At 52.1% G+C, this 12,621-nt stretch overlaps 1 protein-coding gene and 1 long non-coding RNA gene across 4 annotated transcripts in view; one reads left to right on the plus strand and one right to left on the minus strand.

The window, feature by feature from the left end:
- Positions 1-1,648: 1,648 nt before the first annotated feature.
- On the minus strand, positions 1,649-9,550 carry LOC138806023 (uncharacterized). The gene is made up of 3 exons (XR_011365716.1): positions 9,480-9,550; positions 8,171-8,322; positions 1,649-2,247 (listed from the first exon to the last, which is right to left on the minus strand). It is a non-coding gene; the product is annotated as an uncharacterized lncRNA (long non-coding RNA).
- The window catches only part of Khdrbs3 (KH RNA binding domain containing, signal transduction associated 3), a 145,211-nt gene continuing 141,992 nt past the window's right edge, over positions 9,403-12,621 (plus strand). The window contains exon 1 of one of the 3 annotated variants that reach the window (XR_011365715.1): positions 9,403-9,552. Coding sequence is in view for 2 of the 3 variants with exons in the window: in XM_069991454.1 (XP_069847555.1) it covers positions 9,465-9,552 (88 nt within the window). In the remaining variant the exon portion in view is untranslated. Of the gene's footprint in view, positions 9,553-10,365; positions 10,388-12,621 lie in introns of those variants that run through there. The other 2 variants (XM_069991454.1, XM_069991455.1) reach the window with 2 other exon arrangements.

Raw genomic sequence — 12,621 nt, forward strand, 5'->3', positions numbered from 1 at the left:
CACATTCTAGCTCACTGAATTCTCATAACCGCCTTATGTCTTGAGGATATATGTCTCCATTTTGTAGATGAGGAAACTGTGACATTAAAAAGGGTAAGCCATGAGCTCAAGTACTCAGAGTTGGGAGTTTAATAATGGAAGACCTGGGATTTGAGCCCATAAGTTTTACCTTCAAAGCCTGAGCCTCAGCTTTTGCACTGAGGAAGCCTCAGCTGCTTCTGCAGGGAGGCACAGCCCCAGGAAACGCCAGCTCTTGTGGGGTGGCAGAGGCCCGGTAACACCAGCCACATCACTGAGTGTCCACAGCCAGGCAGCGAGGGAAATACTTTTCCTCCTATGATTCTGAGTGGAGAGTTGAGCTCAGAATGCTGGTTAGATTTGAGAGGCCTGGTATAAAATTCTGTGTATGCAGAACCTGCGAAAGGATGTCAAATCTCACATGGAGAAGAGAGTCGGCCAGACTGCAGGAAGTCATTGCCCCAGATTTTCGGTGAAATCTTTTTCCACAGAACATTGCACCATGACACAGTGGTTTAGCTATACTCCTCTTGCCACTTCGAATCTACTCTCCACCTTTTTCCACCTCATTTTTGTATTCTGGAAGGTCAATCGAATAGGATTGGGAATAAAACTGGGCTCCCCTGCCTTCTAGCTTCTGTTTAGACTCTGCCGGTGGGAGGTCCCTACCAGAATCCATGGCAAGGCAGTGAGGTCAGGGCATTTGTTCCTGGGACTCTTTCCTCCACACACCATTATTGGGCAGAACTGCAGTCTGCATTTGTAGCCATGGTTCCTCTCTGGAGCTCCCTCTCCAGCTTGCACAGGCTCTGGGACCTCCTCTCTCCATTGCCCCTGCAGTGTAGGATGGCAAGGATTCCCACAGTTGGCTCACTCTGCCCAACTCCCCCACCTGTTTCCTTTGACCTCCCCCCTCACCTTGTAAATACCTTCTTCGTGAAACACAGCACAATAACTCTCTTTTGAGTATACCATTCGTTTCCTGCTAGGGGTTTGACCAGTATAGTAAATGACAAAAGAAGACTCAGAGCTGGTTGTAGCACAACCAGCTGTAGCTGCTGTAGTACAATGAAAGAAAACTTGGTGCAAAGTTTTCCTGAGCTCTTCTATGGGATGGGGGCTGAGCGATGCAGTTGTGTGCATCTGCTCCTCTCATCTTGTCATTTGGCTTATGGAATGGCCATGTTATTGATCCTACTGTGAGGTTTCAATTGTATGTAACTCTCCAAGAACAAACAGGGTCATACATTGGTGATGCTGAGGTTGGCAGTAGATCTGTCTGGCCTTGTATTGTGCAGGGTTATGACTTGCACGCAAAACAAGTCTCTAGGTTGTCCCCCAGAAACATCTTTGGTACCGACGAGAGAGGAGGCCCTCATCAGGGAACTGACACTCACTTCCTACAGTCATCCTGTCTGTCGTCAGAAGCAAATTGCCATCCCACACTCACCTGAGCCCCAGCTTCTACCTCATGGTCACAAGGCAGGTGTTTTCTGACTGAGCCACGCCCAGAAGAGTAGGTTTCCTCCTTCTGTCCACAGCCCACACTGGAAGGAGGTCCAGCCCTCCTGCCTTCCCGTCTCCATGTTCTGAGTCTATGAGCTAGTCAGCTATGTTCTAAGATGTGATGGTGTATAAGTGGAGTTTTGTTTTCTGCAAAAATATGCACAACTTGATTACTTTTTATTGTTTTGGAGTGTGAGCATCCCCCTTGGGGAGGATGTCTGAGAATACAGCTGTGGTTCGTTGGTCATGGTGCTAATAGTGCAATAATGACTGTAGAGTCCACTTCTGATGGAGGGTGGTGTCAGGTGCTTGCTAAATATCCATTGTTCCCTACTCCACTTCTCACTGAGGACATTTGGCTTTGTTGGACATAGTCATATGCCAGGTAAAACATGACATTTGTCAGCTCTGCTCCATGCACATACGGATGTCTCTGTGTGGTACGCCTGGTTAATGATGCTTGAGCACAAGCCATTTGGTGGGGCTCCTCGGAAAGCATCTTATCGGCACAGCAGAACCAACAGGTACTCGTCATTTATTTCCAATTTAGTTCTTCATTCTTCCTTTCCTGCCTGGAGTGAGGTCACGATGCTTGGGAGAGTGGGAGTAATTCATCTGGCCACCCTACGGTCCAGAGCAGAAAGATTGAATGAAGCGGGCTGGCATATTAATGACACTGTGGAGCCATCTCAGCAGGCCTGGACAGCCTACTTTTTTGGGTTCCTGTGGGAGTAAGGCAAGGAGACAATGTAAGCACTGACAACTGGGCTTTCCGTTCCACATTGATGTATCTTTTCCTACTCCAGACTCTTCAATACCAAGGCCATCATCCACCTTCCATTGGTGCTAACAGTAGTGAAAAACTTACTTTAATGTTATTTAGAATGTAGCTGTATAGTTTTCGTAAGATACTTAATTTTAACTTTTACATAATTATATAATTATTAGAAGGGTGATGTACTGAGGAAGACATTTTATTTTTTACTGCTGAAAATTATATCTTGGATTGAGATATGTTATAGGTGAAAGTACTAGGTTCCAAAGACATTACCAAAAATAATAGAAAATCATTAATATTTTAAAATCATTGAACACATCGGGATATTCTGAATATACTGAATAAATAATGTCTTTTCTGCTTTCTCTTGAAAAAGAAGTATTGTCACATGGTTGTACAAGGGGGTTAGAACTTATGTCAATGTGCATGTGCCGTGCATCTTGGTCACTCACCCCTCCCATCGTTCTCCCCTTCCCACCGACCCCTTTCCCCACCAGTCATATAGAAAACCAACCCTTTCATGTTGATTGATGCTGAGGAAATTGTAAATTCCACATGGTCATTCTTGGGAGAGTACAGTGCTGTTCTATTGACCCTTGAGCTCCTCCGTGCCTACCTCGTGTATGGCTGTGCACTTCACAGACACCAAAGAAGCTGCCTCGCCCTAAGGCGTCATCTGATTAAGGGGAGCCCCTTGGCTGTTCAGTTGAGGTTCTCAATCACCACATGCTCATGGTGACATACCAGGTAGAATTGTGCACAGGCCACCGTGGTTTGCACATCAAAGTTGCTGCTGCTGGCACGCCAGCCTCCAATGAATGTGACTGGGAAGACTGAGAGGGATTGGCTTTCCGGTACTGTTTGCCAGATGAAGCTGGGACATTCCCCACATGTCAACTGTCATCTGAGGTGGGTGGCATGACGTCGATCAAGGATGCCTGGTCTCCCCCTCCCTGCCCATTAACAACAAGAGAGGAATTGGCAGGATGTTATATACTACCCGTATAAATCCAAGGCAGGCAGGGATGATAGCTGAGATTTATGGAAAGGCAAGAGCCACAATGTTGAGAACCCAGAGAATGAAATCCAAAGAGACGCTTGGGAACATCCCAGTCAGCCACTGACCAAAACCCATTTTCAGTTTGGCTTTTTTTTTGTAATACAATAATCTTATATGAGTACATATACAACTTCAACTTGAGGCACTTCATGGCTATTCTTTTTTCTATAGCCATTATTTTTAGTTATGCTTATCTTTTCATGTTTTAACTAAAGGGAAACATAAGCACAAGCTAGAATTTTTATATGAGACCTAGATGTATTGCACTTTTACAGTGAAATGAAAAAAAAAAAAACCCTTCATTACCCCTTTGGTAGCTGTTCGGATACTGAGGATAACTTGGTACCCACAAAAACTTTGGTTTCTGATTATGCTGCTGAACTCAGATAGGTGCAGATGCATGGTTAACAACCATTTGCTAGTGAGGATGGAATTGTTTTGTGTGTATCTCTTCGCCTTCTGACAAGAAATAGTGGGTGAGGAGATGGACACGGATATTTTTATTACTGCGGCAATAATGTTTTACATTTCAACAGTGTTTTTCAAATCACAGCATCTCACAGAGCACCAGAGGTGGTGATAAGTTGGTACATTGTTGAAATACAGCAAGTACTTCTGCATGCCAGCATCTCCGCTCACCTTTTAGACCATGAAGTAAAGGATGGGGATGGAGTGGCTGTAGCATCAAGGAAAAGAATAAAACAGATTCCTGTGACGGTTATATCTGAGAGCTCAGAGCAATGTGCAGAGTTTTCTGTGCAAACCCTTTATTGTTCTCATCAGGTATCAATAAAATAGGAAGGGAACAACTGTTATTTGCTGCCTCTTTACAAGCACAGAAAAAGTGGCAGAAATCGCTGGCTGCTAGGCAGGGAGCAATGGGGCTGAATGTGGGACCCTTGTCTGTTCCCATGCCTGGCTCACATGTACTCATCCGACTGCTACTGGGCAGTCTGCTAACCCTGGATTTGTCCATTCTTGTCATTTTGGTCACTATTTCCATTGTGTTATCTCTGAAAGCGATAAGACCTTAACACTGACACACGGCCTTCTTTCAGGCTTTTTCTCTTCATCACTGTCCTATTCTGTCTTCTAGTTTTCTTTCTTTTGTCCTTTTCCCTCTCTGTCAGTTTTATTTCCTTTTGTTGTTTGCCTCTTCTTTATTTTTTTTGAATTAAGATCATATTCTGTTATCTTCATGGCATTACAGTCCCCAGTTAGCATTTCTTCTCAGAAGTGAAAGGCCCCAATCCAAATGATCAGCAATCCACATTAACTTCTGGGGCATGAGCTTCTAAAATGTGGCCACTAGGGGGTGTAAATGCAATATATGTGGGTCTGAGCTGCCAGGAACAGAATTAGAATGGCTCTTCTGATAAGAGAACTGGTAATTCCATCTGCCAAGTCTCCAGGGGAGGGGAGAGACTTTTAGGGCCCGTGGATGCAGAGACAGGAAGCTAAGCATTTCCATGTATGTGAGTGACAAGGCTGGATGACCTGAGTCCAGATTTCATCTGGACGGAGTACAATAGGTGTGTGTGTATGTGTGTGTGTACACACCTATCCACAGGTATTCACAACCATGTGCACATGTGCAAGTGTGTTCCATTCTCCCCTTTCTACCCTGCAAACTTTCAGAGCAATATGAGTACCGAGTGGCTGCTAGCTCCAGATCGAGCTCTGTTCTGTAGCTGAATGTAGGAGGTTCCTGGGGTTGTTGAATAAAGGAGAAGAGTCAGGAGCAGATCAACTCGGCCCGGCAAGGCACTCCTGATCTGCAGCTGGGCTTTGAACTGTGTGAGGGCTCCCAGCTTTGAAGCGTTTCTCCCGCTCCTCCCCGACTTGTGTCAAGCCTTTCCAACCATAGTCGCAAGTTTTGAAAATATACTTCCTGCTGTAACAATTGGAGTCAGATACTAGAGTGAACATTCTTGCTGTCTTTTTTCCTCATTACGTAGATGACTGATTTCTAGGTGAGGGTATGCCATCTTTTGGTGCCTGACTCACATGACAAACACTTGTCTCAGGTAGCAGGGCCGGTAGGGGACTGCATTTCAGGAGAAAAGGCTGCTGAGTGAATGAGAGCTTGCTTGAACCCACTCCTGGATCAGGTGCTGAGGACGAGCTGCTGAGCAGGTTTCATGGACAGAGGTGGAAGTAAAGGGATCCACAGATGCCCAGGCCCCAGTGTGTTAAGTATGACCAGGAGCACAAAAATCCTGATGGAGAAGACAGAAGGGAGAATGGGAGAGTTCTAAGATAGGTTAGTACTATAAGGTTTTTACTGGTACAGTTTAAACCTTACAGTGAAACCTAACTCAAGGTCAGCATTGTCTTCTCCTTGTACTCAGAAATGGCAGGCTCTGGATCATACATTGCATAGAGAATGAGTAAGGAAACTAGGGCCAAACTGAGGTCTCATTGGTCTCAGTGCGGTCAGATTTGGACTTCACTACCGTTGGTGCTTTAACACCAAGTGTTAGAGTAACTGAGATAGGGTTTGCTTCTCTTAAAACTAAAGGGGCAGACAGAAAGCTTTTGGTGACAGCAGCAATCCTTAAAAACAGGGCATCACCTCCCGGACACGCTCACCTCCCAGACACACTCGCCAAATTCTGTGCATCCTGACAACATCGAGTGGCTGCGGCAGTGTCTGGCTTGCTTCAGCTAGTGTCACAGAGGTCAGGAACACGTCTGTCTTTCTCTCTCCAGGAGGGAGGGGGTCAGGATACAGGTGAAGTTTCTAACGGACAGCAATCCAGCTGGGGCTGCAGAAATTTGCTGATGGTCTAGTGTGGGGTAATGAGTGAGACTGGTGTGGGAAATATTCTTGAGGGCGAGAGAGAGACAAGTCCTTGACCCAGATCTGAGGAGAAAGCAGCCTGAGTTGCTTTCTTGTATCTGAGGGTCTCCGGGCAGTAGGGCGGACAGGAAGCACACAGCCATGAGCTGCCAAGTCGCAGGTGCCCTTGGCTGGTGTGGCTTTGGAGAAGTTGGAGCTGTTCATGGTATGGACCCTGGTACTCCAAAGCAGTCTCTGCATGCAGTACTTGATGAGTACTGAGCATTGGGGAGAGATCTCTGGCCTGGAAGCCTAATCAGCTGAGTTTGAGTATTTACCTTCACACGTCTGAAGGAAAATCACAACCTTCCTCAGCATCCACTTAGCTATCTCATTTTCACAAGGAGGGCAGGGTCGGAGACTGTAGCTTGGAGACCTCAGGGAGATCTGCAGAGTATGCCCCGTAACCAGTGCTCAGCCAGGCTGCTGGGTGGAGACAGTTTCCTGCGTATCTCACAGAGATATCCGTGTCCCTCTTCCCTTGAGAAACTGGCATGGGCACTCAATGTGCTGGGCACCTGCCCTTTTGGAAGGTGCTGTGAGGAGGAGGGTCAGGAGCAGAAGATTCAGTGTCTGTGCTTGTCAGTTTCTGGGAGCACAGCCCTCCTCCCCAGCTGTTAGCGGGATGTCTCTGCCAACTGCTTGGGTGAGGGCAGCGTGGCATCTAGTGTTACCTAGGAAGTCATAATTGGGAAGAGAGATAAAGTGGGCACCTAGAATCAAATGGGCTTGGGATCCCCTACTGACAGCTGTGAAACATTAAGCCAAGTATTAAACCAACCTGAGCTCTGCTTTCTTGATGTGCATGTGGTAACAAATAGTTTTTCCCCTGTAGAGTGTTGGGAAAGCTGCATGCAAAGCAGCGGGCACAACGGTTGGCACTTAGTATATACTTAATAAAAAAAAGTGATTAATCAAGGTTTGGTGTGTCATTGGGACAGAATGCCTAACTAGAACTGTTAAAAAAAAAAAAAGAGAGTCAAAAGACCAAGCAACACTACTCTAGTACTACCTAGTCCTTACTCTCCTTGTGGTGCCCACATTAGGCATTCTGTTCCCTCTTCCTACCTGTCTAAGCACCTGTCAGGATATTACACTTGAACTTCAGACTGCAGGAAGAGAGAGGTATGTGTTTCCATGTAGTTATAAAAGGAGAAAACATTTCTTCGCAGACCTTCTAGCTGCCCGCAGGGATTATTGGCAGAACCTAGATATTGGGGTATGGATCTGAAGGTCAGCCTTCAGGTTGATCAAGCAAGCTGGCACCAGACCTCAGCAGACCTCAGTGAGGAGCCTGGCTGCCGACATCGACACTCGGGCCTTACCAGCGGGATCTCAGGCTCAGGGTCAGAAAAAGAGGCTGCCCATCACAAGTCCATGCTCAAGACCAGCGGTGGGTGAGGAGTGCCCGGGAGGTGTTTGCCCAGTTTCTTTGGGAGCTGCAGCTGAAAGGGGAGGGGAAGATTCAGAAGCAGAGGGCAGCCAGGTAGGGTAAAAACTCCAAAGAGTGACAGCTAAGCTTTCCCTCTGCGTTTTGGGTATTTTAAAACGAGCTAAAATATTTAATACTCACGACTCTCTTATGTAACAGGTTGCCTGGTCAGCTCCACTGGCGACTGAAGAAACTGAGGTACAAGTGACCGAACACGTCAAGGGTCACAAGCCAGTGAGCAGCCGAGCCCTGCATTTAACCATCACATTGTCTCTGGCTAATTTACACCCAAGAGTGGCATAAGGGAGATTCTTAGGGAAGGTCTCTAGAGCAGCATCTTCCCAAGAGCCCTGCTAGTCCAGGTGGGGGGCAGGCACGGGACTCAATCCCGCCTGCAGACTGGATTCCTGCACCAACCCTTTCTCCACAGTGTCTCAGGCTTAGGCCATATGGGGGGGGGGGGGAGAGGGAGCAGAGGGAGATTCCTGGTCATATGGGGGGGCGGAGAATGCAGATCTGTGGATGACCTCTGACCTTCAGGCTTGCTGAAGTCCCCAAAGGCTGTCCAGGGAGGATGACTTGGAGAGGCCAGGGCTTGTGGTGATCCTGAGACAAAAAGTCAGCCCAAGGACTCTTGACAGTCCTTGGCACGCTCTTGGCACTCATAGGTCGGCTCGGGGCAGCATCTGTGAGGAGGGAGGAAAGCTGGGTGGGTAAGGGGGACCCAGGACCCCATCACCGGCCCCCGGCGCCGCCCCCCCCACCCCCCCGCCTCTTCCAGGCCAGTTAATGGCCCAGGAGGAGGACAAAGTGTGGACGACAAAGGCGCCCCGAGGGCGCGCGCTCTTGCGGAACGGCCTCGGGCCTCGGCGCGGGGCTCGGGTGGGAGGCCGGCCCGGGAGGCCTGGGCGAGGACAGGCGCGCTCTCCCTACAGCCACGCGGGGGGCGGCCCAGCCTCCTGCGTCTGGAAGTGTCCGGGAGCGGAGGGGCGGGGCGCTTCCCCGGCCGGGCGCGGGCGGTGGCGGGCTCCCCGCGCCCTCACCCCCGTCCCCTCCCGCCCCCCTCACCCCGGGGATCGCCGGCTGGGTGACCTTGGGCGTGCCACCGCTCCAACTCCGGGCCTCAGTTTCCCGGCCTGTGCAGGCGGCGAGCGCTGTGAGGGCCGCGCTCCGGGCCGGTGTGCGTGCGTGTGTGTGCGCGCGCGTGTGTGTGTGTGCGTGTGTGTGGAGGCCCGGGGCGGCGGGAGACGCCTCCGCACCCTCTCCCCCCCGCCCCCCGCCGCCCCCCCGCGGTCTGCGCGCCCGCCCCACGAGGCGGCGCGCGCCGGGCGGCCCGGGCAGTGCGCATGCGCGGCGGGCGGGGCGGCGAGGCGAGGCGCTCGCGCGGCGACGGCGGCGGCCGCGACTCAGAGCGCGCGGGGCGGGCGGCGGCGGCGGCGGCGGCTCCTCAGAGTGCGCGGGGCCGGCGCGCGGGGCGGGTGGTGGCGGAGCTCGGCGCGGGCGCCGCCGGCGGCGGGCGAGCCTGGACTACCGGCTTCTGGTCTCGCAGCGCGCCGCCCGCCCGGCGCTGGGCCTCGACCTCGCGGGCCCGCGCCCGCTTCTCCTCAGCCCTCGTCCGGCCGCCCCGCGGGCTCTGGGGGTCGGCGGGGCCGGGCTGAGGGGCCGCCGCCCGCCCCGAGCCGCCGCCGCCGCCGCCCGGCCGCCCGCCCGGCTTGGCCGCCGCGGGGTCTGGCCGGGGCCGCGCCGCCGCGGGCGGGCGGGTCGGGCTGCGGGGCCGCCGCCTCCTGCGCGCCGCGAGCCCGCGTCCCGGGCCCCGCGGGCGGCGAGCATGGAGGAGAAGTACCTGCCCGAGCTCATGGCGGAGAAGGACTCGCTGGACCCCTCGTTCACGCACGCCCTGCGCCTGGTGAACCGCGGTGAGGCGCCCCGCGCCCGGCCGGGGTGGGCGGGGACGGGGCCCGCGCCGCCCTCGGGGCCTCGGGCCGGGCTGGGCCGGGCTGGGCTGGGCTGGGCTGGGGGGCGGCGCGGGCCCGGGGTGGCCGCGGCGTGGATCGGGGCGTGCGCGGGGGGTCAGGGCGGGACGCTCCGGCGGGACTTGGAGAGGACCTTCGGGGACTCGCGGGGGATGGGGGCGGGGGACCCTGGGGGAAAGTTCCAGATTGGGAGGGGGGCGAGCCTGGGGTCTGTCGGGGTCCAGGCCGCCGGGTCTCAGCGGAGCCGCCGGGGAGGCCGCGGGGGTGGGGGGGACGGGGGACCCGAGGGGGGTCTCGGATCCGGGCACAGGTGCGGCGCGGTGAGCGAAGTTTGGGGACCTCGGGAGAGGTTGGGGGGGGGTCAGACCCCAACAGCCAGGCCGGGGGCGGGAGGAGAGCGCAGCGGCCCCTGGGGCGAGCCCGGCCCCGCTCCCCGCAGCCCGGCCGCTCGCTCGCCCGCCCGGGGCGTCCGCCCTCCCTCCCCGGGGGGGGCAGCCGGGCGCGGAGGCCGGCGGGCGACCCCCCCCCCCCGTTGCCAGCCTGGGAAGCTCCTGGGTGGGTGACCCTCATGGGCGGCTGCCTGGGGCGGGGGGGGGGTCAGTCCACGCCGAAGGAGCCGGCGCCGCTGTCATTGTCCCCGCCCTCCCCGCCAGCCGGGGTGCGCCCCGACTCTGGGGACTAGGGAGGCACGCCTCCCCCAAGCCTGCACCCCCCCCCCCCCCGACTCCGGCTCGCTCCTCCTCGGGCTTCCTGCGATCGCAGTCCGCGGGGATGGAAGGTAAACGGAGCCTGCCTTGGGCCGGGAGCCGCGGGGCTGGGCTGCGCGCCGGGGCTGGCGTCCGTGTTTCCCGGGAAGATGGACGGGCACCGCCGGGCTGCGGTGTCGCTGGGACGTGTCGGCGACGTCGTCTGGTGGGATCGGCCGCCGGTCTCGAGTTGGCGCTCGCCCGCGGTCCCGCTGCGCCCCCGCGTTGGCCCTGGCTCCTTTATTGTTGGGAGAAAGAGACGGAGCGAGAGGAAAGACGAGGCAGCCCTATTCTGACTGTGGTGGACACCTGGCTTTCCACCCCCTCGGTGCTGCCTCGGGGAGGGCTGTTCTGGAGGGGACTCTAGTGAAGGCGGGTCCGAGACTTCCTGTTGCCCGGGGAAGGGAAGCCTAGGTGACTCGTGCGGATAGGCTTACGGAGCTCTCCCATTTGAATAGCTACTTGGTAATTTTCTTTTTAAATTTTACATAAGGAGCTTGTGAGAGTAAAGGGCGTGCGTTGCTAAAATAGTGAGAAAAAACAATCTGAATTTTACCCCTGTGCTCTTGTGAGCAGCCTCTAGTTACGATAGGTTTGTGCTCCTTGCTTTCTTATGATTTACCTATGCTTTTCAGTGCCCGCCGGGCTGTCATCGCAGGGAGAGAGATTTCCTTTGTACTTCGTCTGAGATCAGTGCCTGTAGGCGTTGGGGACTGTGGGACCAGGTGCATTTCTCAGGATGAAAGCTGTATCAAACTTAAGGCTCTACCCTTTCACTCGGGTAGGGAGCAGTTTAAAAGCGGAATGACTTATTTTCAAAGTCAGATTTTTTTTTTTTCTGTGACGTGTTGCCATAGTTGTGTCTCTCTTGTTTCCCAGAGCTTCTGGTTTTTGTGGTTTTACTAGTGTTATCAGCTTCGATGTATTGGGAAAATGTTGCCACTTAGTGTTTTTTTGGATGGGAAACTTGATTACCTTTTCTTGAGAAATAGCATTCTTGTAAGAGTGCATTTCTCTCACATGAAAAAGACGTTTTACTCTTGGAGGCTTGCTTGTGTTACTATTAGGATAGAGGACTTCACCCTAAGATGTTTTCCCTTAAATCACAGGCATATATCCACCATTCAGAGTGCTCTCATTTAAAACATTAATTACATTCTGCCATGTAATTCCAAAACATAATGTCTGAACCTGAATGGTTGTTAGAAAAGTTGGATTCAACCAACCACCTTATTATTAACAATATAAAAGCTTTTTTCTGTTCATGTCTATGTGCCTCAAATTTTGCTAGAGCTATCAGTACTAAATCCCATAGTCATGACTGGTCAATGTTGGAAACCTCTGTTGTAAGACATAGATGTAAGAGGTAGTGTTAGTACCTCATGATTGCGTAGTAATTTGGAAATTCCTAGGCACTTGGAGGCACACACTGTCTACCTCATCCCCACACTGCACACCCGAAAGGCTCTTTGCCCTTGGTCTTTTCAGGGAAGATGCTGAGAAGCTCAGCTTTATAAGCGCTAGACACCTGCAAGTGAATTTGAACCCAGATCTTTTGTCTCCAAAGCCTTTTGCTCTATTTTGTTACTTCCGAAGAAGACAGAATGAAGCACTTCTGGTGTGCTAATTTAAACTCTACACAAATCAGTCTAGTTGGTATGATGGTCCCTGGTTGATTTCATACAAGAGAAATAATGTATGTGATCCTGATTTCTTTTAAAAAGGAAGTTTCTGTGTGTGTCTTCTTTGAAGAGTCAAGCATTCATTGTAACTTACAGGGTTTTTAATGTTCAGGTCTAGAGGCACTTGGAATTAAAGCCCTTCCACCACTAGTATTTTACTTTAGTAGTCAACACATGACAGTAATGGAAGCTATACATAGGACCTAGTCATTTAAAAAAATGCAGTGTTCACAAATGGGTCATCTTCCTAGGTGAGTTACCATTGATTCTAACAACCCTTAAGAAGTTAGTTGAGCAAGGATGATGTCAGAGATGTAAATCATGGCTAGTCCAGAATGGCCTCCAGGCTATGTTCACGATAGGCATTAGTTCCTGATTTTTGTTTTTATTTTTCTAAGTTAACTGTTTCTCCTTTTCTTGTGTTTGTGCTCTAAGAAAAGAACTGTTTAGTTTACTTCATATTAAAATAGAATCAAAATGAATAGGCTTTGGTATTCTTGCTTTCCTCTTGGTGGCCTTCCTCCTTCCTCCTTTCATCCCCCTCTTCTTCCAAGACTGAATTTGAATTGACATTGTGTTTCTTG

The sequence above is a fragment of the Dipodomys merriami genome, unplaced genomic scaffold (assembly GCF_024711535.1).
Source record: "Dipodomys merriami isolate MVZ:Mamm:240054 unplaced genomic scaffold, mDipMer1.0.p SCAF_4, whole genome shotgun sequence".
NCBI classification, from domain to species: domain Eukaryota; kingdom Metazoa; phylum Chordata; class Mammalia; order Rodentia; family Heteromyidae; genus Dipodomys; species Dipodomys merriami.